The sequence below is a fragment of the Mandrillus leucophaeus genome, unplaced genomic scaffold (genome assembly GCF_000951045.1).
Source record: "Mandrillus leucophaeus isolate KB7577 unplaced genomic scaffold, Mleu.le_1.0 Scaffold252, whole genome shotgun sequence".
In the NCBI taxonomy this organism is placed as follows: domain Eukaryota; kingdom Metazoa; phylum Chordata; class Mammalia; order Primates; family Cercopithecidae; genus Mandrillus; species Mandrillus leucophaeus.
The window spans coordinates 3,085,986-3,113,557 of record NW_012102610.1 but is presented as its reverse complement, the minus strand read 5'-3'; the positions used below and the strand labels follow the sequence as shown (position 1 = coordinate 3,113,557).

Below are 27,572 nucleotides of genomic sequence, written 5' to 3'. Positions count from 1 at the left end.
ATGAGAATACTTGGACACAGGGTGGGAAACGTCACACACCGGAGCCTGTTGTGGGGTGGGGGGAGGGGGGAGGGATAGCATTAGGAGATATACCTAATGTAAATGAGGAGTTAATGGGTGCAGCACACCAACATGGCACATGTATACATGTGTAACAAACCTGCACATTGTGCACGTGTATCCTAGAACTTAAAGTATAATAAAAAAATAAATTCTTAAACCAAAAAGTAAAAAAAAAAATGAAAATCTTTCAGTTCTAAGGGAGTCAAGTTGTTCTCTCTTGGCATCTCTCATAGTCACATCGCTGGAGTCATTGGAACATCTCCCTTATACGTCTGGGATTAATACTTGCTGTCAGTGTGAACACTGACATGTGGCACAAAATAAGATTCAGGGTCACATTGAGTAGTACTATAGCTGCATTTTAAAAAGAGCTAATTTTATGCCTATAATAACTTTCATAACTATATATGTTGGAATAATCAAGTCTTATGCTTTAGGGCATAGCTAATTACTGTAGCCTTCAAGAAGTCATTTATTTTTTTATGTATGCTGCTCACAACAGGATAGCTCCAATACACATTCATGAATTCTAGTGTGGCATTGTTAAGGGCTGGTAAGTACAGGCCACTGGATTTGAAGGGCCACAGACTTACTGGAGATGACAATTATTGAACATCCTGGTCTCCCACTTATATCTGTTACTTAGTTCTAAGGAGCATAGGGCTTATTGACTACACTTTATCACGAGATAGATTTTTGGATACAGCTGTTGATGAACATTCCAAAGATGAGATTTGAATATTGATGAGAACGAGGTCATTTAGGGCAGTTTACACTTGAGTGGGTAATCTTTATATATAAACAAGGGTAGTCATCACTGTTGAAAACATGCTCTAGGGCCACCTGGCATGAAACGTTTTAAAGTTCTACAATAGAATCTGAAAGAACTCTCAGTTCTGGGCCGGGCACGGTGGCTCACGCCTGTAATCCCAGCACTTTGGGAGGCCGAGACGGGCGGATCACGAGGTCAGGAGATCGAGACCATCCTGGCTAACACGGTGAAACCGCGTCCTCTACTAAAAAAAAAAAAAAAAAAACTAGCCGGGTGTGGTGGCGGGCGCCTGTAGTCCCAGCAACACGGGAGGCTGAGGCAGGAGAATGGCGCTAACCCGGGAGGCAGAGCTTGCAGTGAGCCGAGACTGCGCCACTGCACTCCAGCCTGGGCAACAGAGCGACACTCCGTCTAAAAAAAAAAAACAACTCTCAGTTCTTGAAGGATTTTTATAATGTATAATTTATAAATACAGATAAATGGGGTTTTCTTTTAATTGCTACAGTATCCATTTCCGAATCAGAAGAATTTGTGTAAACTTTACCATGCTTTTTATATCTTTTTCCAAAACCTTGTTACAGTTTTGAAGCCAGCCAAAAAATAAAACTGGAAACATATTACATTTCCATCAATTTTGCAACCCATTTCCAGAGTTTGAAAAACATCGCTCCAAGTGGAGAAAAAAAAACCAAAAAACTTGTTTTCAGCTTTCTTCATACAGATTTTATTTTGTGCAAGCCTCTCTTTTGCTCTTGTAGAAGTGCTGCCTCTCTACACTGGCTCTGTCACAACAGCAGCATGAAAGACAATCAAAATTAGAGAATGAGGCATGTCGTCATTCTGCTGTCAACATAGAATGTCCCTTCCAGTATGACAGCTTCAAATGATCTGTACAAGGAAGATCCCAAGTCCATGTAGAGAATTTGTTCTGCAGAATCTCTCATGTGATCACTGAGATATTATGAGGGTGGTCATAGGGTCATCAAGCTTCTCCAGAGGAGTTTTGTGGAAGGGGATGTTTAACCAGCTGGGTGCCACGTTGGTGGTAGTCCTCTGTCTACCTCAGACTGGTTTTCCTCCTCAAATATTACTGTGGGCGTGTATTTCTCCTGTAACGTTTGGCATAGTGTCATAGTCTAAAAGGCTTCTTGTAATCTTGTCTGATGGTACCAGTGCCAGTTCTCATGCCTTATAACATTTTCAGATACTCTTGGGTCTCACTTTCTTCAGCTAAGGATCTGAATATTCACTGCAGATAACACCTGTAAACTGCCACTTCTACCACACTCAGTCTGGTGACAAACTGAGATCACTGCCAATATCTGAACTAAGTTTTTATTTGTTATTCACGGTGGCTGAGCTACCACCTCCTCTATCCTTCCTCCTACCTCCCTCCATCCTGCCTGTGCACAGAATCTCCTGAGGTGCTTGTAGAAACTGAAGATGCCTGGGCCCCACCCCAGACTACCTACCCACAGGGAACCCCAGGAGGTGAGGTGTGGGCCACAGGAGGAGCCTTGAGGAAGTCCCCTCTGGCTCTTGTAGAGGAGCAGCCAGAGAGCCAGAGGGGACTTCCTCAAGGCTTCTCCTGTGGCAGGGAGGAGCAGTCTTGGTAGAGTGGGGCACTACCAAGGATGGGACAGCTTTGGTAGAGTGGCCTCATTCTGTATGTTGCAAATGTGTGATCTCTCACCCCAGACACACTGCTCTGACTTCACATGACCCACAGGCTCTGGAGTGTGCACTGCTTGCATTGCCTTATGTTTCTGAAAATAGTCCCCCTCCCCTGGAGGTGCATCCCCCAGGACACAGAGGTGTTCTGTGAACATGCATACACTCTTTTTCTTGGAACTGGTGCAGCAAGGGTATGATGGCTGCCTTCCCAATACAAGAGTTGGCAATTCACATAGAACACATGTTAACCATAACCTTCAGACTTGTCATATATGATACAGATTTAATGATTTTTGCTTGGATAATGAAATGCAAAATTGAGTTTGTCTTAGTGGCCTATTTATTCTGACTTCAGAGGAAAAGGTCCTACTGACTGATCCTCTGCAGCCAGAGATTTCTGTCAAATTTAGGAAATAATTCACATTGCAGGTGTCAGAGAATTGCTCCCAGTATCAGCTTATACACGTTCGAAAGAGACATTATAGTGAAGCAGTTACAAAGGTGGACTTTGCCAATTTTGTGTGTGACCCTGGACCGGTGACTTCATGTTTCTAATCCCATTTCCTTATGTGCAAAATAGGGGTAATAACTCAACTTACCTCAGCAGGTCCTTGGGAGAATTAAATGAAATAACAGGGTTAAAGTGCTAAACATTTCTTTGTTGCTAATAATCATACAAAGGTCTGCTATGAGCCTGAGAGGTCAGTACTGTTTTGCTACTGATTTAACAATTGTGTTTGATTAGGAGCCTAAAAGATCAATGATTATCAAATCAGTTTTCCCTGTGCCACTTACCTTAATACTTAGCAAACATATATAATAGATGCCTAAATAATTGCCCTGTAAATATTGTTACAGATCATACCCAAAATACAGGAAAAAGCATAGCCCTTGCATGCTGTTAATCCAAACTATAGTCTTTCCGGAAGATTTGGTGCAGAGAGTGGACACTGGTGAATCCCCAGCAGCTGCACCCACAGCTGACTGTTCAGTGCCAGTCATGGTGGTCCCTCTTACAGAGATTAGGCTCAGGAGTTGGCAGGTGTAAGTGTGAACCTGGAGAATAGGAAGGGCCTGTGGGTGCTTCTAAGAAAAATCTAGCTACAAGAAGCCAAGCTGTCCCTCCTTGGTGGCTGTCAACAGGGAGTTTTATAGTGTAGCCCCAACCATCAGTGGCAGTCAGCAATAAACTGCTTGGGAACAAAACCTGGAATCAAGCTGACACTGCATGGCAAGTCAGAATAACCAAATCCTCCTGCTTTTGGATTTCCTTTTAACTGATTTCCGAATTGTGTAAACCAGATTGAGATTGGTTTCCATTTACTTGCTGCTGAAAATAGACTTCTTAGTGTATATATATCTGTCCTCTCCACTGACCATTAATGTGTGGAGGCACAGAAGCTTCCGTGATCACAGAAACCACAAAACAGGCTGGGGGATGTGGCTCATGCCTGTAATCCCTGTATTTTGGGAGACCAAGGCAGGTAGATTACTTGAGCCTAGAAGTTCAAGACCAGCCTGGACAACATAGTGAGACCCAATCTCTACAAAAAAATAGCTGGGCGTGGTGGCACATGCCTGTAGGCACAGCTACTTTGGAAGGCTGAGGCGGGAGGATCGCTTGAGCCTGGGAGGTCGAGGCTACAGTGAGCCATGACTGCACCACTGCACTCCAGCCTGGGTGACAGAGTCTGAGACCCCATCTCAAAAAAAAAAAAAAAAAAAAAAGAAAGAAGAAAAGAAAAAAAGAAAAACCAAGAAACACAGGCTGAATCAACAGAAGAATATTCCAGCACGTTGTTGACTGTCCTGCATCAGAAAGAAACTCAGGTTCCAAGCCTGGTCCTACCACCTTAGCCCAGGTGGCCTCAGTCCCCATCTAGGGCTTGCTTCTGTGTTCAATGTATACTGCTGCTGAAAACAGAGCAAACGAAAGGCTGGACTAGAGGAAAAAAGGACTCTGTCACCCTTCAGTTGCTGCAGCAGGGTTGCTGGGGTCCTCAGCACTGGCCTGCATGGTGCACGCCCGAAGATCAGAGCAAGCATCAGCCCGTCAGGCCACACATTTTCCCAGAACCAGGCTGCATACAAGGGAGAGTAAGTCTATTAGCTAGTCAGCCTGCTCAGAAAAACTTAAAGCATATTTCTGATATGTAAAGGAATTATTATTATTAGAGACCGGGACTTGCTCTGTTGCTCAGGCTGGAGAGCAGTGGCGTCAACCTCCTAGGCTCAAGTGATCCTGCCTCAGCCTCCCAAGTAGCTGGGACTACAGACGTACATCACCACACCTGGCTACTTTTTGTATTTTTAGTAGAGACAGAGTTTCGCCATGTTGCCCAAGCTGGTCTTGAACCCCTGGGCACAAGCAATCCGCCTGCCTTGGCCTCCCAAAGTGTTGGGATTACAGGCGTGAGCCACTGTGCTCAGCCAAAAGAATTATTAGGACCTAGGAACACACACTACTGTGTATGTTTCTGGTGTGCTTTGTATTAGTAATAAGGAACAAAATTCTTCCTACTTACTAAGACCAATCCAGACTGAAGAAACACATTCAATCTGCAGGGAAAGTGTAAAGCCAGTATTCATGTGAAATAGGTGCTGCTTGTTTTCAGTAAAACTTTTGAGTTTTATTATAAACCTTTATTGATTCTGAGAAGCAGGCAGAGGCCAACCCTGCAAAGGTCTGTGCTTTCCTGAGGTAATTAAAATGAAAGAGAAGATTAGATTCCATGACCAGTTTAACCTTACTGTGTTAGGGTTTCTCTTCCTTGCCATTTTCTTTTCTTTTTTTGAGACATGATCTCACTGGGTCACCAGGGTAGAGTGCATTGTCATGATCATAACTCACTGTAGTCGTGACCTCCTGGGCTCAAGCAATCCTCCTGTCTCAGCCTCCTAAGTAGCTAGGACTATAGGCATGAGCCACTATGCCTGGCTGATTTTTAATTTAGAGATGGGGTCTCACTATATTGCCCAGGCTGGTCTAGAACTCCGAGGCTCAAACAGTCCTCCTGCCTCAGCCTTCCAAAGTGCTGGGATTACAGGCATGAGCCACCACACCTGGCCCCAATTTTCATGGATAAGGAAAAAGGTCTTCTGTGTATTGTCTTCATTTTGTACTGTTAAAGAGCAGGGCCCACTTTAACAAACTTTAATAAACTTTAATAAACCAGTGGGGAAGGGCATGGTGTTATTATACAAAGTAAAAGTGAAGTTATGGGCTCTGCTCTTTTCAGACCGCTTTCACAAACATTCCATTTGTGCCTTTTCCCCTGAACCTGTGGGAGAAGCTAGAATGATCTCCATGTAATAGAAGACACCAAAGCTCAGAGAAACTTGAGTGGCTTGTCTGTGCTGCTTCTTCCTGATAAACATGGCTTTTGCTGGGGGTGCACAGTGAAGGGGCTGCTCTGTGCCCAGGGAGCAGAGGGGCAGAGCAGGTATTACGGGGGAGTTCGAGCAGCATCTCCATGGTGTCATGGCTGGTTATTTCCCCAGCATCTGGATCCAGTGGGAAGGAGCACCCTCTGACCAGGTGGGGTGGCTTCATCCCCAGTAGAAAAGGTAGTAGAAATTAGACTGAAATGAGTACACAAAGAACCACAAGAAGGACACGTAATACAAGGTCCAGATAAAAGGTGATCCCTTGCCCAGTCACACATGAGCCCCTGCCAGTTTCCTTTTACAAAACCCATCCAGTGTGTTTTTCATCTATAACCCAGACATTTTTATTAGGGTAACTATTCACTGAGAAATAAAAGCCCTATTACCTCTTTACAGGGCATCCAAAATAGGATAATACAAAGTAAAAGAGGCCTTCTGATGACTTTCAGACCCGTAATTCTATCTGGAACTCAGAAACTGACCATGGGCGGCGACATAAGCAGACCGGGGAAACTACCCCTGCCTGGTACTGAAGTCCTGCTCTGCTCAACAGCCCTAGAAAGCCCATTTCAGTGTCTGATGATGAAAATGATTCAGTTGGAACTAAGCCCTCAAAAATTAACAAAAACAGTGTCTAATCACTTAGTTTGAATCATTAGTTATATGTTTAATGCAAACATTTTAAAACAACTGCAAACTGGAAAAAAGATTTCCCCTGAAAATATTTAATGCAAGTAAGTCCTGGAGATGGTGCTTTTTATAAAAGTTTGTCAGCAAATGCCCTTTTTTGTAGGGGACAGGGCAGCAACAGAATGGGGACAGGATATCAGACAATTGATTTTTATTGCAATAAGAGTAACAAGGAATCCCACCCCTCACATGCTCTTTGCTTTATGTAAAAACCTGTCCAGCAGAATGAGCAACAGTCACCCTCAGGAGGCAATTTAGCCCCAAGTGCCCATAGAGCAGCCTCAGGCCACAACTTCTGTGCTCCCTCGCTATGTCCAGAGCTATCTGCCAAGACCAGGAATTCACCTTTGGAGTCTAACTTGTTTTCTCTTTTTTTCACCTCTCAAAAAATAAAAAGCCTTCAGTAATACAGCCCAAGGATTACCATGTGTCTAAAAGAAGGATAGATTCCCATAAACAATGTTGTCAGCTTGAGTGAGGTAAACACAGGAAGGCACACAATAAATTAAAGCAGACCCTGACTCTTCAGAGGCTCTGCGGTGACCTCTGGGGGCCAGATCTGCCAGTGGCTGCGTTTCCAGCACTGACATAGTGTTGAGGACTGCTCTGGGGAGGCGGGACCCCTCCTTTTATAAGTTATGTTAGTATACAGGTCGCAAGGTCAGCTGGAGGAGAAAATCCTTCCCCTCCTATCTGGTGGGGCGCAGCCCCTCTAAAGTGATGTGTGCTTGCACACCAGCAAGCCACAGCCAGGTCTGCACAAATCAATTTTATGTACACCCTCATTAGAAAACTGGTGGCACATTAGTCCACAGGATTCCATCTGTTATTGACTTAAGTAAATCACTTAGAAAACACAAAATTGGAGGTTGCAGCTCCGTAAAATAATAAAGTGCTTTCGATGAGAGTAGCTGTTACTGATAGCTTCTCATTTCACCTGAGGCACCACAATCATTTTTGAAAGGTGATTATCATGAGTAAAAACTGTAAGAGCTTCTTTCTACTAAAAAGCCTGCATTTCTAAATGTACTTTTCTATTGGTTTCCACATCTTCATCTTACTAAATTTTAACTCACTGTGGGTAAGGAAATAGTTTATTACCGGGTGGCGGGTGGGGGTGGCGGTGGAAAACACAGAAAAGGAGAGGTCCATAAATATCCCTTAAGGGCTCCACTCATGAAGATGTTGGCAAGGGAAGGAGAGTGGTGGGGAGGTTATAGCAAAAAAGGTCAGGCCTCATTGCTGAATCCAGGTGTGTATCCGGATGAGTTGAGCCACAGCTTAGCTTCTAAAAGCATTCACATATTGACCTAAGAATTTGTTACAAGTCCACATGCTTGATAACTGCTATAATACACTCGCATCTTCCATGACCTCGATCCACCTATAAAACAGAACAGAGAGGACATTTGGTTTTGTGGCTCTGCCTATGACTCTGCTCACAGAACCTAGAAATGACTGGACTAGATTCCTCTTAGTTTGAAGTCAAGGACCATGTCGTATTCATACTTGTTTCTCAAACATGTTTTCCATATTTAGCAAAAGGCCTGGAACACAGTGCAAAAGTTTACTGAATCAATGCATGCTTGATTCATGAATGAATCATGACAGTCTAAACATGATTGTGACAAAGAACAGGTAGTTCTGCAGTTCTGCTATGGCCCAAAGGGACCTAATGGGATAGGATGAATGGAGCAGAACAGAAGCCAAAGCCCCAAGAAACAACTTGTTTCCTTCTGAGAGAACAAAAAGGTATAAGACTAATTAGTTATTTTGGTACCTCTGAGCTGAATTGGTATCTTCTGCTTTGAAGCTATAAAATAGGGTTTTCTTGTGGTAAAGGTGAAAAATAGGTCCTACTTCACTGCTGCTGCCCTCTTCCTTTTCTGGAGCAATGGTGAAACCTAGCAGAGGCATACTCTCCATGGCCACTTTGTCCTGCAGAGGACAGAAGGAAAAACTGACATTAAACACCGCACTCTGCATAGTCATTTACTGTTATCTCCAATCTGAGATGCGTGAAGAGTGCCTCTGTGTGGGATGTGCTTTGGCACCTGGGGGTTAACACCAACAAACTGTTGACCCTCACTTCCCTCCACGGCCAGCCCTGAGGAAGGAAAGAAACTCAACACTGGCTGGGCATGGTGGCTCATGCCTGTAATCCCAGCACTTTGGGAGGCCGAGGCGGGTGGATCACCTGAGGTCAGGAGTTCGAGACCAGTCTGGCCAACACGGTGAAATCCCATCTCTACTTAAAAATACAAAAATTAGCTGGGTGTGGTGGCAGGTGCCTGTAATCCCAGCTACTTGGGAGGCTGAGGCAGAAGAATGGCTTGAACCCAGGAGGCAGAGGTTGCAGTGAGCCGAGATCGCACCATTGCACCCCAGCCTGGGGGGCAGAGTGAGACTGTCTCCAAAAAAAAAAAAAAAAAAAAAAAAGAAACTCAACATACTGTGACAGTTTATCAGGGACCAGGCAGTTACATTTCATTATCTTTAATCTTCACAACAATCATATAATGTGTCACTCCCATTCTAAGAAGAAACCAAGGCTCAAAAAAGGTTAACTGCCCAAGATCACACAGCCATTAAGGAGCAGATCCAGAATTTGCACTCATGACCACCTTCTAACCCCACATTTTTTCCATGGATTTATCAGTCAGTGACTCAGTTTTGAAGTTACTTCTGATCACATATTCTGTACTCAGTCCTCCAAAACCTCATTTACAGTATTTCGATATGGAGCACTTACATTGTGCTATAAAGTTGCTAACAATTTGATGAGATGTACCCAAAGAACACAGATGGCTCTTACACATATAGTGCTCAGTGGAATAAGATTTTTATATATAGGTAAAGACATTTTTATGCACACTTATGTAAAAACATACATGTTCATAAACAATGCGGACTTTGTAAAAACACATAAAGAGATATAATTAAGCATATTAGAATGGTGGTGGGAGGAAGAAGAAGGGGACTACAGTTTGTGTATAGAAGAGAATCAAGCTGGGCACAGTGGCATGTACCTGTAGGCCCAGCTACACTCGAGTCCAAGGCAGGAGGACTGCTTGAGGCCAAGAATTTGAGTCCAGCCTGGACAACATAGCAAGACCTCATCCCTACAACCCCAGAAAACTAAGAAAAAAAATATTTTTTTAAAATAAAGGGAATCCTCAAAGATTGCTAGATCAGAAAAAGTCTATGACAAAATTCAATACCCATTCATGGTAAAAACAAAAACAAAAAAGCACAAACCTCTTAGCAAACTAGAGTACAAGGAAACTTCATTAACTAACAAAGGGCATCTATAAAATACCTACAGCTAACATCATACTTAATAGTGAAACACCAAATGCTTTTCCCTTAAAATTGGAAACAAGGCAAGAGTGGTGTTCACTCTCATCAATTCAATTCAGCATTGTACTGGAGGCCCTAACTATTATATTAAGGAAAGAAAAAGACAGACATATAGATGAGAAAAGAAGTAGAACTATTTGTGCTTGCAAAAAAACACAAAACTACTAGAACTAAAAATCAATTTAGAAAGGTCACAAGACAATCAGTTTTTATGTGTATATAGTAGCAGCAAACAACTAGAAAATAAACTCCTTTCAAAATGGCATCAAAAAAGAAAATATTTAAAGATGTCTACACTAAAAACTACAAAACATTAAAAGATAATTCAAGGCTTAAATAAATGAAAATTTATGTACCATGTTCATGGACTGAAAGATTCAATATTACAATGCCAGCTCTCCCCAAATTGGTCTATAGATTCCATAATCACTATCATAGAAATTGGTAAGTTTATATGAAAACGCAAAAGACCTAGAATGCCCAAAACATTTTGTTTGTTTGTTTTGTTTTTGAGACAGAGCCTGGGGGAAAAAAGTCTGGAGTGCAGTGATGTGATCTCAGCTCACTGCAACCTCTGCTTGCTGTGTTCAAGCGATTCTCACACCTCAGCTTTACAAGTAGCTGAGATTACAGGTATGCACCACCACACCTCCCTAATTTTTTCTATTTTTAGTAGAGACGGGGTTTCATTGTGTTGGCCAGGCTGGTCTTGAACTCTTGGCCTCAAGTGATCTGCCTGCCTTGGTCTCCCCCAAGTACTGGGAGTACAGGTGTAGGCACCTTTCCAGCCTCGAAACAGCCTTAAAAAAGAACCTGACTTCAAGTTATAGTATTTGAGACAGTTTGGTACTGGCATAACGATTGGTAAATATATGAATGGAACACAATGGAATGTCCAGAAATGGACCTCTATTTATTCAATCATTTGAGATTTAACAAAGACACTGAAGCAATCCAATAGGGAGAGGCAAGTCTTTTCAACAAATGGTGCTGGAACAACTGGATATCCATAATGAAAAAAAGGACCCTCAACTCCCATGTCATACCATACACAAAAGTTAATTTGAGATAGACCTAGAAGTAAAAGCTAAAACATTAATGCTTTCAGAAAATAATAGAGGAAAATAACTTTGTAGCTTGCAATAGACAAAAATGCCTTAGCACACAGAAAGCAACGGTCATAAAAGGAAACACTGACAAATAGACTTCCTCAAAGTTATAAACTGCTGTTCATCAAAAGATTCATTCATTCATTTATTTATTAGAAAATGAACAAGCAAGTCATGGACAGGGAGAGAATATTTGTAAAACATTTTTCTGACAAAAGCCTGGTATACAGGATACAGAAAGAACTCCTATAACTCAATAACAGGCACAACCTACTTAAAAAAAATTAACAAGAGATCTGAATAGACACTTCTCAAATGGAAATGAGTGGCCAATAAGCACATGAAAGCAATCGTGTGCTTAATATCATTAGTTACTAGGGAAATCTAAATTAAAACCACATTGACTTACCTCAACACTCCCCACCGGAATGGCTAAAATTTTAAAGCCTGACAATACCAAGTGTTAGCAATGATGTGGAGCAACCAGAACTCAAGTTCACACACTTTGTTGGGGGAGTGTAAAATGGCACACCACTTTGGAAAAAGGTCTTGCAATTCCTTATAAACCAAATATATGCCTGCCTTATGATCCATCAATTCCAATCCTAGGTAATGATCCAAGTGAAATAAAAATTTATGTTCCTGCAAATACCGGTATGAAAATGTTTAAAGCGGCTTTATTCATAATCACCAAAGCCTAGAAGCAATCCAAATGTTCTTTGACTGGTGAACAGCTAAACAAAACTGGTATAGTCACAAAATGGAAGACTACTCAGCCATAAAAAGAAGTGAACTACTGCTATATGCAACAACGTAAATGAATCTCAAAAACATCATGGTGAATAGAAGTCACACATGATTCCATCTGTTTGAGGATCAAGAGGCAAAACTAATCTATGGCAGAAAAAAAATTGGAACAGGGTGTTGCTTCTGGGGACGGGATAATAGTGGCAATTTGTAGGTGTGTGCATTAATCAAAACTCACCAAATAGTATATTTGAGATTTGTGTACTTCACTATATATAAATTAGACCTCAAAAGGGAAAAGAAAAAAGTACAAAAACATTGAATTCTTAGGGGAAAGTATATTTTGAAAAACATCAAAAAGTAAAAGGTATAGAAGGATGAATAGAGAGGTACTTGATAAAAGAAAAGTAGAAAATGTTAATTGTACAATCCAGTTAATGGTCATACGATAGTTCACTGTACAATTCTTTTTTTTTTTTTTTTTTAAGACGGTCTCGCTCTGTCGCCCAGGCTGGAGTGCAGTGGTGTGATCTTGGCTCACTGCAACCTCCACCTCCTGGGTTCAGAACGACTCTCCTGCCTCAGCCTCCTGAGTAGTTGAGACTACAGGTGTGTGCCACCACCATGCCCGGCTAATTTTTGTATTTTTAGTAGAGACGAGATTTCGCCATGTAGGCCAGGCTGGTTTCAAGCTCCTGACCTCAAGTCATCCTCCTGCCTCAGCCTCTCAAAGTGCTGAGATTACAGGCATGAGCCACCATGCCCTGCCAGTTCACTGTAAAATTTTTTCAGCATTCCTTTATGTTTGAAAATTTTTATAAACAATAAATATAATAAAGAAATAATAAAATGTTGGAAAAAATAGGCTGGGCACAGTGGCTCACACCTGTAATCTCAACACTTTGGGAGGCCAACATGGGAGGATCACTTGAGGCCAATAGTTCGAGAACAGCCTGGGCAATATAGTGAGACTGCCTCTACAAAAAATAAAAAAATTGGCTGGGCGTGGTGGCTCACGCCTGTAATCCCAGCACTTTGGAAGCCATGGTGGGTGGATCATGAGGTCAAGAGATCGAGACCATCCTGGCCAACACGGTGAAACCCCATCTCTACTAAAAATACAAAAATTAGCCAGGCATGGTGGTAGGTGCCTGTAGTCCCAGCTACTGGGGAGGTTGAGGCAGGAGAATCACTTGAACCTGGGAGGCAGAGGCTGCAGTGAGCCGAGATTGTGCCACTGCACTCCAGCCTGGCAACAGAGCAAGTCTCCATCTCAAAAAAAAAAAAAAAAAAAAAAATTCAAATTCAAATTAAAAAAAATTAGCTGGGCATGGTGTCACACACTTGTGGTCCCAGCTTCTTGGGAGGCTGAGTTGGGAGGATGGCTTGAGCCCAGGAGTTAAAAGCTGCAGTGAACAGTGATCACACCACTGCACTCCAGCCTTGGGCAACAGAGCAAGACCCTGTCTTGAAACAACAGAAAATGTTGGAAAAAATAAAGATTCCAATGTATTTTTGATAGTCGCTTTCTCCCAGGACTGTTACTAAACAGCAAGTTGGATCAGCTTTGGGCCACCTCCGGGTACATGACAGCGGTGCATGGTGGTGTAGACAGTGCAAGCCAGCTATCCACTTCATCAGAACCTTTTTTTCTTTGATGGGATTTGAAAGCTATGTCCCATGGCTGGAACAGGTTTATTGAAAAATTATGTAAATTCCTCTTTCTAGAAGAAACTGCTTTGGAGTCATACTTAAGTCCATAATTCATTCATTTTAATTTTCGTCGAGATAAGGTTTTACTATGTTGCTCTGGCTGGTCTCAAACTCTTGGCCTCAAGAGATCCTCAGCCTCCCAAAGACCTGGGATTACAGGCTTGAACCACCGTGCCAGGCCCCTAAATCTACCTTTTAAAATAAGCTTATGCTGTCACTTACATGACAACTGTTCAGTTTGTTTTGGAAAGATAAAAATCCCCACAGTGTGGAAGGCCCCACCTGTGGACACAGGCAAAGGCCCCTCAGGGTGGGGTGTGGCTCACAGGGTGCCCAAGCCACTCAGGCCTATGGCAGATCCCCTGTCTGCCTGCTTTGCTTAGAGTAAACAGATGTGGGGCCTTGCTAAGTGTTTAAGTATGGCTCCAAAGCAATTTCTTCTAGAAAGTCATCCTCTGTGATCCCTGGGGACGGACACACTACAACCTTCACAGTTGCAGGTCCTTCCAGAGGGAAGCTTCATGCCACAAAGAAGGAAGTGCCTTTTGCACATTTGCTAGCATCTGTGGCCGGGGGAGAAGGGCCAGCCCTATCTGACATGCACATCCCAGTGGGGCAAAGCAGCCACCCTCTGCAGCTCATCAGAATACATTTAACTCCCATTTTCAAAGCTGAAACTATGCCTGACCACCTAGAAGCCACCAGCTGGTGGAGCGTGGAGATAGAAATGTTTCACATTATCCAACAGGTTCAGCCTGGGTCGGGGCCACATAGCACCCTGCTACACAACCACAGCCACACATCTGTCTACTCTGGAAGTAAACTTGATTTCCAAGGTTCTCTCGCCTAAAGTAAGATATTCTATAAAATACAGATTTCAGTTTTCTTTAGAAGAGTTACCAGAGTTACCCTATAAAAGAAATGGATGGACAAAAAGGGAGTAGCTTCCTCCACACTGCTGAATTTTGCCCCAAGCAATCTAAGTAGACAGTAGGAAGGCATTTTCTTTTGTGGCATGGCTGGCTTGTCCCGTCTTTGTCCCAGATGCTGGGCCTGTGACATTTAAACACTTTGCGGCACAGGTTGGCATGTCCATACCTTCTTATCTCCACAAAGAAACTGCAAATTCCTTAGATTTTGAAGTGGTGAGTGGTTGTGTAGCCACAGCAACATTGAGCACATGGCATTGCTCACTAAAGACTTGACTGCCACGAGAACTGGCTCAGCAGCCAGGACTCACACAGCCTTGCAGGTGTGCAGGCCCCAGGGGGTCATTTCACAGGAGAGGGGAAAGAGTGCAGATCACTACTACCTCACTGGCCATGTAGGTGTAGAGAACTTTGCCTTTGATGACAAACCAGAGCTTCTTCCAGTGCCGCTTGCCCCTCTTACACCGGCTGAGATAGCCGCTGATGGCAGAGCCCTCTCCAGAGGCAGCCACCTGGCAGGAGGGAAGCAGAGCGGTCAGGCCACCCCAGTGGTCGGGCACAGTTCAAACAGCACAATTCAAAATGACACTGCAAACCATTTGGCTGACTACTTATACTGCTTTGACATTGGATAAGGTCTCAGGATCCACCCAATACCAAAGTCAGCAAGATAGTGCTTCATGCTTTGAGAAACAGGATTTAATGAATGGACCCAGATGACTTTGGGAATGCTGATGCTGCCCCCTAGTGCTGTTTCAGATTCTTGGTTCCCTTTCCCAACCTCAGCCCCTTGACTCAAGAAACTTCGTTCAGGTACTTAGGGGAAAGGTTCTTCCTTCTAAAATTAACTCTTGCACTTTCAACTTATCTCTTCTTCACATTTAGGGAGGGATCCTCTTTGAATTGTGGCCTAAAAGGTTTTATAGTCTCCTGCCTAGTGGGGTGTGTGCAGCGTTAAGTCCTTTTATTATTATTACTACTCTTTGTGGTGGCGGAGGGTAGTAATATTCTGTCCACAGGCTTTATGTGGTGAGGAACACAGGAGTGCAGTAATACCGACCTGGGATTTCCCATCCAGGCTCTACCAATTACTAGGTGGTTAATGATGAGCAATTTGCTGACTTCTTCTAAGTCTCAATTTCCTTACTAGTAAAAGAGGAATGAAATGTAAAAAATGTGAGCTTTATACATACATGTGATTATGAAATGATCTCTAAGACAAATTAAGTGGAGAAAACAGAAGAGATTCTGTATAATATATTGTCTTTTGGGTAGAAAAAGAAGATATGTGAATGTACATCTGTATTATGTATGTGCATGAAAATTTCTAGAAGGATCCATAAGAAACTTGATGGCGGTGGGACTATGGGACGCTGGGAAGGATGAGAGACTCACTTTTCATCATATGTGCTGTTTTGTACTTTTTTGGGAAAAATGTTTAACCATGTATGTGTTCTTTTTTTTTTTTTTGAGACAGTCTCGCTTTGTCTCCAGGCTGGTGTGTAGCAGCGGCATCTCAGCTCACTGCAACCTTCGCCTCCCGGAGATTCAAGCAATTCTCCTGCCTCAGCCTCCCGAGTAGCTGGGACTATAGGCGCGTGACACCACGCCCGACTAATTTTTGTATTTTTAGTAGAGATGGGTTTTCACCGTGTTAGCCAGGATGGTCTCGATCTCCTGACCTCGTGATCTGCCCATCTTGGCCTCCCCAAGTGCTGGGATTACAGGCGTGAGCCACCGCACCCTGCGTGTTATTTCCAAGATTTTTAATTTGCAAAAGGAACAAGTTAATGGATAAAACTGTACCTATTTAAATTTTCCATTCCCTAACACTTTTTTAAACCCTTGCTACCCGCTACTTGATATTAATGGACTAACTTGGAAGCAGCTGATCACACTTGTGGACCCCTTGTGTATTCACAGGCATACTTTGGTCTGTGGTTGTGATTGGAAATACAGACATACAATCTGGTCCTATTTGCGGGATACAATTGAGTTTAGCCAATTCTGAAGTTTCCTGCGGAGCCCATGGCCTCCAGGGACGTCAATGCCGGAGCTGGGTTGGGACCCCTAGGATGAGGGGACAGTGCAGCTCAGAGGCCTGACATGGAAGGACCAACCCAGGAATTTGGCTCCTTTAGACTGAAGAGCCCCTGTGATCTGTGCAGTCTCCTTGAGTACTACATCTAGGCTATGGGGCAGGAGAAAAAGGAGAGAAAAGAAAGAGAAGGAGAGGAGAGGTAGAGAGAAGGATGGGAAAGATGTCTCTTAGCACCATCACTGTCAAGTCAGTCCTCGTAGCTGGGATGCTTCCATTAGGAATGCTCTATCCCGAAGAGACTGGTCAGGCTGGGACAGGGCAGGGTCTGACCCTGTCTACCCAGGAGGACCATGAACCTTCCAAATCCCCTACTTCCCGCTTGGGTAGCCCTGCCTACTTTACCTCTGTCAGGGCTGAAGGGACTTTCTTCTGCTTCTTGAAGGTCGAGGGGTTAATGCTCTGGAAGACGGATGAAAAGGCACTGCCTGAGAAGCGGGGTGCAGACAGTGGGAAGCTCATGCTCACAGGCCGCTCTGTAACCGAAAGAAGCCGTGGGGAAGGGAGGTGAGAGGCGTGCCTGTGGCTTGTCTTTGGAACGCTGATTCCTGTAAAATCCCTCTAGGAATATGAGCCATGGGGGTTAAGTGGGATCTGAAAGTCAAGCACTCTCCCTCCTGCAGGAACAGACAAAGGCTATGGGGGATGGGGAGGGGATGCTTTTCCAGGGCGCTGGACAGCCCTTCACCTCCAGGCCTCCAGGTAGCAGGGACTGGGCTGTCTTCTCTGATGACCTCAGTCTAGCCCCATGGAGTGGAGGCAAGGGAAAGACTTTAGTTTTAGGCCCAAGATACACCTGCTCTCCTTCCTGGGAACTTCACCCTGCTAGGGCAAGGCCTGTCCCTTCAGCACTGACCAGGTCTCTCAAGGGCCGGCTCAGCTTCCCAAGGCTCCTGTGTGGAACAGCCTCACCCCTCTCCGACCCCAGCTCCTTTGCCACCAGGCTCATATAGTCCTTAGTCCCAGAAAGGTGCCACAGGACACAGGCCCATAGGACACTTGAGAGGGCCTCTGTGGTAAAGGACACAGGAGTTCCCTGCCTCTGTCCCCTTACAGACACACTGACTCCTAAGCTTAGCTACAGAGCTCTTCTTCTGGGGACACCGATCAGTTTTGCACATCTTGGGAAATGGTGCCCTGGTGTGAGCTCGAACCTCTATTTCCTCCCTCCATGGAGTGAACAACTCCCTCCAGGGAAAGCGGTTTCCAGCATGAACCATGGACCACAGAGAAGCCACTGGAGCCTGGGGAGAAGCCACCAGGCCACTTGGAAGAAGGCAAGTGGTCCCCAGGTTACCTCTCATCAGGCCTGGGACAGTCCTGCCCCGCTTCTTCAGCTCCCCGAAGCAGCCGTCGCAGACCTTGGCCATCCTGTCCTTCAGGTACTTCAGCGGGTACTTGTTCCGTGAACAGTTCCGGCACACGATCTGCAGGCCCAGGTGGGAAGATTCTCACCCCTCTCAGTGCGTGCAAAGGAGACCTGCATCCCTCCCCTCCACTCCCTCTGCTAATCCACCCACAACTGCCCTTAGGGAGCCCCAGGTTCTGATCATGGAGCTGTGTGTGGCCTCTACTTTTCCAGCAAGGCTTCATCTTGTTTCTGAGCCAGCGCCTATCTGCTTTTCTGATGAACCTATGCCCTTAACCACTACACGATACTTTTTTCTCCAAGCACAATAGCCATGTATGCCATGGTTTTCTGTTGAACACATGGTGGTGTGGAAGGGGCCTGGGACTTGGAGCTCTGGTCTGACGATCTATGAAATGGGAATTAGCAATCTGTACCTCTCGGGTTGGTGTGAACACACCTCACTCTGGGGCTTGCAGTAGCTGCTGGATATCCCTGAGCCCCCGGCTGGGCAGGGACATGCCCTTCCCCCACCCCACCCCCATGCACACACTCACCCCAGATCGAGCAACTCACCTTGCCACAGGCATGACAGTGATGACGTCGCAGGGTGAGGGAGAAGTCGCAGCCGCAGTTCATGCACATCATGACGTGTGTGACAGGCACCAGGGTCGGGGGCCTCTCCCCAAGGCTAACCCCCAGCCTCTCTCGTATCTGCAGCAACATAATTGGCTGAGTAATGTGGAATGTGGCCAGGAGACCAGCCAGATGCATAGCCCAGTAAGCCCTGCCCTGCTTCTCTGTACAGGGTGTGTGCATGTGTGGGTGAGTGGGTCTGATGCTGAAGGCCTCTCCTGCACCCTCCAGGATGCTCACCCTTGGTTGGGAAACAGCCAGACTGTGAGAACGGGATTGGGGGTGCCGGGCTCCTAAGTTGCATGGAGGCCGCCCCTGACTAGGGTGGGAGCATGGCAGGGGATGGGGGGAGCCAGTGCCCCAAGGACAGGAGCTACACCTCCATCTGGGTGTGAGTGGTGACAGCAGTGCCCGCCAAGGGAACCCCAGGTCTCTGAGGCTAGTGGCCCATGGGCCTTGCCCACCCACTCACCTCCACGCTATGGTGGAATGCAGCCAGAGCCTGGGCCTTGTAGTCCTCAGGGAGGGCTCTGCTCAGACAGCCATACCACTCGTCCCTCTCTGCACAGGAGCTGTGGGCATGGGCTGGAGTGAGCAAAGGCAAGGGCAGCTCTGCCTCCCACCCTCCATCTCAGCATGGATGAGGTCCTCACTCAGATGCCCCATCCTCCTCCCTTGAGCCTACACCTCTCACACTGCCCAGAACCACCACCAAAGAACAGATCACCTGCCACACTAGGTTTACTAGCAGACCACCAGTCCATTAGCTGTCCTTGGACCTGTTTCTTCCTATACTGGAATAGCAACAATATTCCCCTAACTCCCAGGGCTGCTGTGGAGATGAAGGGAGATGTGGGACGTGGAACCACATTGTTAACATTGTGCAAAAGCAAGAGTCATTAGGAAGGCCCAGAGGGTCCCATACTTTAGGAGAAACGGGCTGGCAGGGGACAGAGGGCTGGGTACCTGTGGAGGACGAGGGGTAGGTGGGAGCTGGCAAAGGTAAACATCTCTGTCTCCTACCTTCCTCATCTCCCCACATAGCTTCCCAAACAGTCATCCAACAGGCACTTTCCAAGTCCCTGCTCTGCACCAGGGAGCGCTTCTTGAGGGGCAAGAGCTACGCCTGGGCTGTGTGCCAGGTAGCTGGGTGGAGTTCTCAGTGTCCACTAGATGTCGCACCTACACCACAGGTAAGTGTGCAGCCTGCCCCAGAAAGCAAGCATAAGGGCCGGCTGGCCTGGGCGGGAGCAGTGCTGCAGGGCAGTGGCTGAGTCAGCACTGTGGGCAGCAAGACACCATGTCTCTAAAAGGCGATGAATGGGTCCTGCTGTCCCCTGGGAGCTTCAAGTGTGAAGGGTCTGGACTAGCAGGAAGGTGACTGGCATACTAAAGGCCACTGTCCTCGCCCTGGGAGATGGGCAGCCCCACCTGAAGGCCCACGTGTGGATCGTCACCACCTTCATGTCATGGCCAGACTAACAGAAACTATATGCTGGCAGCCTCCTGCCCTTGATTTTATCACAAGGAGAGGTGAGGCCACGACTCCCACTCAGGCATCACCTCCTCCAGGAAGCCTTTCCTCACTCCTCCAGATGGGGCAGTCCCTCCTTTGGGTTTCCAAGCCCTCTTCTACTCCCTCATGCCGTAGACTGTGATAGATAAGAGCTCTGGTCCACACAGTCGTGGGTTCAAACTCCAGTTCCACCTCACCTGGCTGTGTGACCCTTTTGCAAGCCTCGACTCCCTATGCATGGAAGGAGCCGCAAACCCCAGCTCTAAGGGTGGTGATGAGGATCACGGAGGTGCCTGAGGCCTGACAGGTGTCCAATGCCTGCTACTGTTGTCATTACCACTATTAATTGTTACAGCAGTTACTGCCCTGCATCTGAAGCAGTTTAAAACTCTCCTACCTGTAATGTGGGCTCCTGGAGAGCACAACAAGGGCTAAATTGTTTGTGTCCTCAGCCCTGGACCTGGCACTGAGGTGTAGCTAATACATGGTTAATTTTTTTTTTTTTTTTTTTTGAGACAGGCTCTCACTGTGTTGCCCAGGCTGGTCCCAAACTCCTGGCCTCAAGTAATCCTCCAGCCTCAGCCTCCCAGAGTGATGGGATTACAGGTATGAGCCACCATGCCCCACCTAATAAATGATTTTAATGAGAAAATGCATCTATGAGAATGCATGTGCATGAGTGCATTTAGATCCCATTTCACACTCAGAACCACCCCTATGCAGGATAAACCCCCATAGGCACCGCTGCCATCCCAGGGTCATGGGCTTGCTGAGAGGAGACCCCCAAGCCCCAGAAGCCTTGCTGACCCCTGCCATGCACGTCCCTGGCTAAAGAACTGCCCTTAGCTGGAGCCATACCTGCCTGGTTTCCAAGCCCCCGAGAGCTTGAGCTTACCTTGCCCTGAGAGAAGGAAAAGGGGATACTCTTTAAGGTCATGGTCTGAAGCCAGAGATGAGGATCCCAGGCAACCTGAGGGCCTGGAGAAAATGCAGACCTTTCTGATAGAAAGGCCATGTCCCCCTGTGGTCTGAATGTTTGCGTCCCCCCAAATTCAAATGCAGAAATCCTCTTCCCAAAAGCGCTGATGTTGGGAGGCAGGGCCTTTGGGAGGTTATGAGGCCATAGGTGTGGAGCCCTCACGAATGAGATGAATGCCCTTATACAAGAGGTCCCAGAGAGACCCTTGCTCCTCCCACCATATGAGGTGGCACTGTCTATGTGAGAAGGCACCGTCTTTGAACCAGGAAGCAGAACCTCACCAGACACCGAATCTGCCAGTACCTTGACCTTGAACTTCCTGACCTGCAGCCTATGAGAAATTTCTGTTGTTTATAAGCCACCCAGTTTATGGTATTTTTGTTACAGTGGCCTGAATGGACTAAGACACCACAGAGACAGGGCAACGTAAGTGTTGAACGCTCACTTATTATTTCTTTTCTCTCATCTTCTCGACAGGAAAGCAAAAAGGCAGGCCACTTTATGAACAGCAGCACACAATACATTTTTTACTTGCCTTAACTTTTCGGGTTGCTACAGAGACCCAATTATCCACAGAGAGCTCCACAAACATGAGACATTGCTGCTGTCGTATTTAAGCCATGGGCTCTAGAAACCCCTGAAGTTGTATATAAAATTTTATGAGTGTGTACATTTTTTGGGGGGAGAAAAGTTTTTATCAAATTCCCCAAAAGGTTAGGAAACACTGAAAAGAAAAAAAGTCCTTTGACCCAAAAGGATACCAAAATAAAAACGGCACATCCTTATCTGTTGTTCTGAAACTTCCCATGCTCACACCTCTGCCTTGTGCGCCATCCTCCCTCCACCTGCCCGTACCTCGCAGACAGCATCAGACAGGACTCGGAAGTCTCAATCTTTAGAGCGTAGGGCACTTTCTCCATCACAGGGCGGCTGACCTGGAAAACCAACAGCAGCCTCCTTCAGGGTGGGGCAGGGAGGGGCAAGCGCAGACCGGCTTCTCCTGGCAGCAGATGAACAGAGGGACCGTGTCCACCTACTGCCGTTCTCTAGCCTCAGGGCATACTTTTCTGTGATGGTAGGTGCTGTTAAAGATGCCTGGCTGCCAGCTCCATCATTCTTGGCCACTCAGCCACCGCTGGGAAGGCTGCAGAGCGTCACGCTCAGGGACCAGCCTGGGCAACCCCAGGTGCACTGTCATGTTGGACAAGTACCTGCCCAGTGACCATGTCTCCCATTCCTTTTTCTAACAGTCTTCTCAATAGAGCCTTTGGTTCCAAAAGGGAACAAACCTCCATGCTGAGAAAGGTGCTTCCTCCTTCCCCTTCCCCATGGTAAACAGCCTACAGGATCAAGAGAGATTGCACAGTGCCTCTTACAGCTCTCCTGGCCATCCCTGCCTCTGCCCTTGACAATGAGAACCACCTGCGGCTCCACTGTCCCACCTCAGTGTCGCCCTCTCTGACTTCAGCCCCCTGTTGCACCAGAATTAACTTCCTAAAACCTCCTGCTCCTCAAGATCCCCAACAGCTCCCTAGTGTTCCCATCTTTGGGACCAAGTTACACGGAGCTAAGCCCCACACATATGGCCATATTCACAACAGTATTACAACAGCCTAAAGGTGGAAGCCACCCAGTGTCCATCGGCAGAGGGTTGAATAAACACTATGTGGTCTATCCACACAATGGAAGGAAAATTCTGACCCATACTACAGATGACAGGGATCAACCTTGAGGACACCGTGCTAAGTGAAACAAGGATCAATACTGTGTGACCCCTCTCATTCGAGGTATCCAGAGTAGTCAAATTCATGGAGACAGAAAGTAGAACGGTGGGTACCAGGGGCTGGGAAGGAGAGGGGAATGGAGAGTTGGTGTTTAATGTGGGCAGAGTTTCAGTCTGGGGAGAGGAAAGAGTTCTGAGATGGATGGTGGTGCTGGATACACAGCAATGTAAATGTGCTTAGTGCCACAGAACTGTACATTTAAAAATGGTTACCTTAAAAATAATATGTATTTTATCACAATTAAAAAAATTACCAAACACCTGCTTGTTCCTCCAACCCAGGCCCTTCCTTATGCATTTTCCTCCTCGTAGGATGCCCCCTCTCTTTCTTCCTGATCCGACCAAATATTCCCCACTCTAAGGGTTCAGTCCCCTCTTCCAGGAAGCCCTCCATCCCCCTCCCCTCTCCCTGGGCACAAACCTGCTGTAGCCCAATACTGTTTCCACAGGGCCTCCCTCTTTCAGCTGGTCTGGGTGCTCCTAGGAGCAAGATGCTGTCCCCTTCTCCCCTGGGGTCTCCCTGTCCCCCAACCCTGGGGTACCTTCCACCAGACATTTACCTTCATGCTGGCCACGGCCAATGTGTTCTTCAGCCGGTACTTCCCATCCTTCTGGGGATAGGTGTACAGGAGCACATCGTTCATCTGGAGAGAGGGAAACCCTGTTAGAGTCCCCTGGTCCCAGACGGCTGCACCAGGCTTCTGTCCTCAAAGGATCCCTGAGCTCCGCTGTGCACAGGCATGTTGTATTCCTCAGTAACCCCCACAGGTGAGCAAAAACATTGTGGCCAAAATGTGAGCCCCTTCCTTGCCATTCTACTCCTGGTTCAATGCCCGAGGGGAATAAACGCATATGCCCTCAAGAAGTCATGTGTGAGAATGTTCACAGTGGCTTTATTTGTAACAGCCAAATAGTGGGGGCAATTCCAATGTCTATCTGCAGGTGAATGGATAAACTAACTGGTCTATCCATACCACAGAATACCTTACGCCGCCAATACACACCACCACATGGATGTATCTCAAAATCATGCTGAGTGAAGAAGCGAGGCACAAGAGAGTTACGCTGTTTGATAACATTTCTGTGACATTCCAGAACAGGCAGAACTAATCTAAAGAGGGATGAAAGTCAGGCCACTGGTTGATGGGGGCCCCCGGGGTTGGGAGAAATTAACTCCAAACAGGCACAGAGGAACTTTCTGGTGGTTGGAGATGTTCCACATCTCGACCCAGGTGGTGGTTACACTGTGATATACACTTGTCAGTACCGACTAACACATATGCTTAAGGTTGATGCATTTCACTATAAAAATTAAAGCTCGATAAAGTATAGTTAAGGAAGGGTTGGGAGACACCTTGAGGAGAGGGAAGTGGTGGGCCCTGCTTGCTGCTGTACTCCCAGGTCCCTTCACAGAGTAGGTGCTCAATTAATATTTGTTGAATTATCAACTAAAGCTCTCCCAACAGCAGGGCATACAGAAAGACATATAATGAAAGTCACTTTATCTCCTTAGGAGAGAGTATTTCTGTTTAGCTAAACAATTTCAGGTGTGAGAAGATGACATCACGCTCAGGGTTGTAAATCCTGACCATGTTACGGACCAGCGTTGAGACTATGACCAAGCCCTTTCCTCAGCCGAGTCTCAGCTTCCTCTGGGAAATGGGCGACACCACCACCATTACTTATCATGGACACACAGAGAATGCCCTCTCCATATGTGACCAATATGAACCTGGGGTGAGCCCTTTTCACATGGGGCCAAATGAACCAGAATAAGCCCACTAAACATGGAGCCAACATGAACCAGGGGAGTCCTTTACACATGGCACCAACATGAACCGGGGGAGCCCTGTACACATGGCGCTAACATCAACCAGGGGGAGCCCTTTCCACCTGGGAACATAAACTAGGGAAAGTCGTGTGCACGAGGGAACCAATGTGAACCAAAGTGAGCCCTGTACACACGGTGCCAACATGAAACAGGGTGAGCCCCAGACATGGCACCAACATCAGTCAGGGTGAGCCCTGTACACATTGCCAACATGAACTATGGTGAGCCCTGGACATACGGCGCCAACATCAACCAGGATGAGCCCTACACACATGGTGCCAACATGAACCAAAGTGAATGTTCTACACATGGTGCCAACATAAACCAGGGTGAGCTCTGGACACATGGCATCAACGTGAACCAGGATAAGTCCTGGACACATGGCGCCAGTGTGAACCAAGGCAAGTCCTCTATGCATGGTGCTGACATGAGCCAAGGAGAGCCCCGCAGGCATGGAGGAAAACATGAAGTAGGGGTGTGTAAGGACGGAACAAGACAATGCATGTGAAAAGTCAGAATGAATACTTCTTTTCCCCGGATAGACACAGCCTGCTGAGGGAACAGAATGAGGTTTCCCACAGCTAGCTCTTCTCGGGACTCCAAGGTTCCAGCCATGGCAAAGCAGGAGACTTGGCCCACCACTGACCCCCTCCATGGGACCTCAGGAACCCCTCCCTCTCTCTGGGCCTTGCTGTGTCCCAACAGAGTTGGAGTAGGTGGGGGTTGGCGCACTTTCCTGTGAGGGCCAGGTGTTGAATGTTTCAGGCCTCTGCCTCCACCCCTCAACTCCGCTGCTATGCAAAGCAGCCACAGACGACCCATGATAGAATGCATCTGGCTGTGTTCCAACAGAACTTTATCAACAAAAATTGGCATCTGGCTGGCGTTGACCTGCAGCTCTAGTTTGTGAAGCCCTGTTCTTGCCCTGCCTTCTAAGAGTGACAGGCGATATGGTGCACTGACACTGATTCTGCACCAGGGGCTGGACTAAACCCCTGACTTCACTCCCACAGTCCTCATGTACACTCCCACAGTACTAATGTGCAGGCACCATGATCATCATCCCCATTTCCCAGAGGGAGAAACTGAGGCCCAGAGAGGCCAGAGGCCATGCCTGAGGTCACAGCTAGCAGGTAGTGAAGCCAGGGGTACGGTTTGATGAGTGTCCCTCCAGTGTGTTCGGGAGGGAATGTCAGGGCTGCTCTCACAGTGAACCTGCGCACAGGTTCATGAACCTTGCCCATGAACCCTCCCAGCCTCAGAGAACTGACCTGTGTCACTCGGGAGAGCAGCCCCAGCCTCTCTGTGATGGACCCTCAAGCTCCTGCTGCCATGGCAACTGTCATGAGCACCCTAAGGTTTCCTTCACGGTTCAGGATCAGGCTGCCTCCTAATTTGCCCATGGCTCTCCTGCCTGCTTCAAAGTACATGCTTTACAGCCCCAGCTTGGAGGAAGGAGGAAGAGCCCATCATGAATGGGGAGTGGGGGCTTCCCACTGTAAGCAGCCACCAGGGGGCAGCCCCACCTGCAGCTCAGGGACTTCGGGGCCTGGTGGGACACTTTCCGCAGTATAATAAAACTGCTGGGCACGGGCGCCCAGATGCCCCAACTCTGTTCTGCAGTTCAGATTATTTTCTGAAACTGGCACCTTTGAGGAAGAAAAATTCTTCCTAAGTGTGTTTGTTCAACATGGCACTCCCTGGCTTGAGCACCTGTCGGGCCGCCCTACTCCCATGTATGCCTCCGTTAGACAGTTATCAACACTGCTCAGTGGAAGGGCTGCGCTGAGCCAGAGGAACAAGAGGACCCAGGTTCAGACTGTGCAGCTTATGGCCTAATCATGGCGGGGTAATCAGAGGGACGCAGGCCTATCCCTGAGGGAAGGAGATGTTCTGATAAAGGGCCATGCCAGATTAGGGGAGCGTGGGGTAGAGGAAAAGCAGGGCTAGAGGAGGAGGAGGGGAAGGGGAAGCGGGGGTGGCGGCTAGGCTTCCATAGAAAGTGCTATCTGAGCTTCGCTTGAAGGGGAGGAGCTGGCACCCTTCTCAAAGAGCCTCAGGTGTGTGAGGGCCAGTGAGCCAAGACCAGGGACAGATGAAGTAGAGGATGGGGTGAGGACAGATTGGGGAAAGCCAGGCTGCTGTGTCTGTTCCTGGCATTTAAGGTCCCTGGGAGAGGCACAGAGATCAGAGGGGAGTGGCCAGAAGAGGTGGCCAGATGTAAATGGCTGAGGGGCCAAGACAGAGCTCCACCCTGTGCCATCTGCCGCCTCACTGCTTCCCTTGTTTTAAACATCAGGGAGCTGAGGCTTAGGGAGGTAATGGGATGTGCCCATGGGTCTCACACCAGTCGCTGTCAGAGCTGGGGTCTGCATCTGGTCTATCTGCCTCCCCATTGCCATCATGTACGGCCTCCCTTTTGCATCCTGAAGAGGGGGAATTCACAGGGACCCACTCCCTGCAGGGCTGTGCTGGGGCAGGGAGCTGATGAAATCTGTAGCTCTAGATAGAGAGGGAGGACCTGTGTCCCATGGAACAACTGTCAGTGGGAAGGGAGAAACTGTTGTAACTACTATCAGATAAGTGACTTCTACCTCCCAGGCACGTAATTAAATGCCAGGAATTTAATTCTCAAAACCACCCAGTCTTTCCACTTTTCCTGGTGGGAAACTTGAGGCTCGTACATGTCTGTGAGTTGTCCAGGGGTCACAGAAGAAGTAAGTGTCCCACGGGGCAGGATCTAACCAGCTCCGTCTGGCTCATTACCTGCCCCTACATTCAGGGATCTCTCCACAACGGAGAGAATTTTTTTTTTTCTGAGACGGAGTCTCGCTCTGTCGCCCAGGCTGGAGTGCAGTGACGTGATCTCGGCTCACTGCAAGCTCCACCTCCCAGATTCATGCCATTCTCCTGCCTCAGCCTCCTGAGTAGCTGGGA

At 47.1% G+C, this 27,572-nt stretch overlaps 1 protein-coding gene across 2 annotated transcripts in view; it reads right to left on the bottom strand.

Annotated features, from left to right (window-relative positions):
* Positions 1-6,605: 6,605 nt before the first annotated feature.
* Positions 6,606-27,572, bottom strand: part of FGD5 (FYVE, RhoGEF and PH domain containing 5) — a 114,472-nt gene continuing 93,505 nt past the window's right edge. The window contains exons 12-20 of one of the 2 annotated variants that reach the window (XM_011983638.1): positions 23,365-23,448; positions 21,877-21,956; positions 18,999-19,098; positions 18,467-18,604; positions 17,840-17,969; positions 16,888-17,018; positions 14,828-14,956; positions 8,367-8,524; positions 6,606-7,970 (exon numbers count right to left, since the gene is read on the bottom strand). In XM_011983638.1, the coding sequence (XP_011839028.1) occupies positions 7,934-7,970; positions 8,367-8,524; positions 14,828-14,956; positions 16,888-17,018; positions 17,840-17,969; positions 18,467-18,604; positions 18,999-19,098; positions 21,877-21,956; positions 23,365-23,448 (987 nt within the window). In that variant the 3' untranslated portion in view covers positions 6,606-7,933. The remainder of the gene's footprint in view (positions 7,971-8,366; positions 8,525-14,827; positions 14,957-16,887; positions 17,019-17,839; positions 17,970-18,466; positions 18,605-18,998; positions 19,099-21,876; positions 21,957-23,364; positions 23,449-27,572) is intronic. The other variant, XM_011983639.1, reaches the window with a different exon arrangement.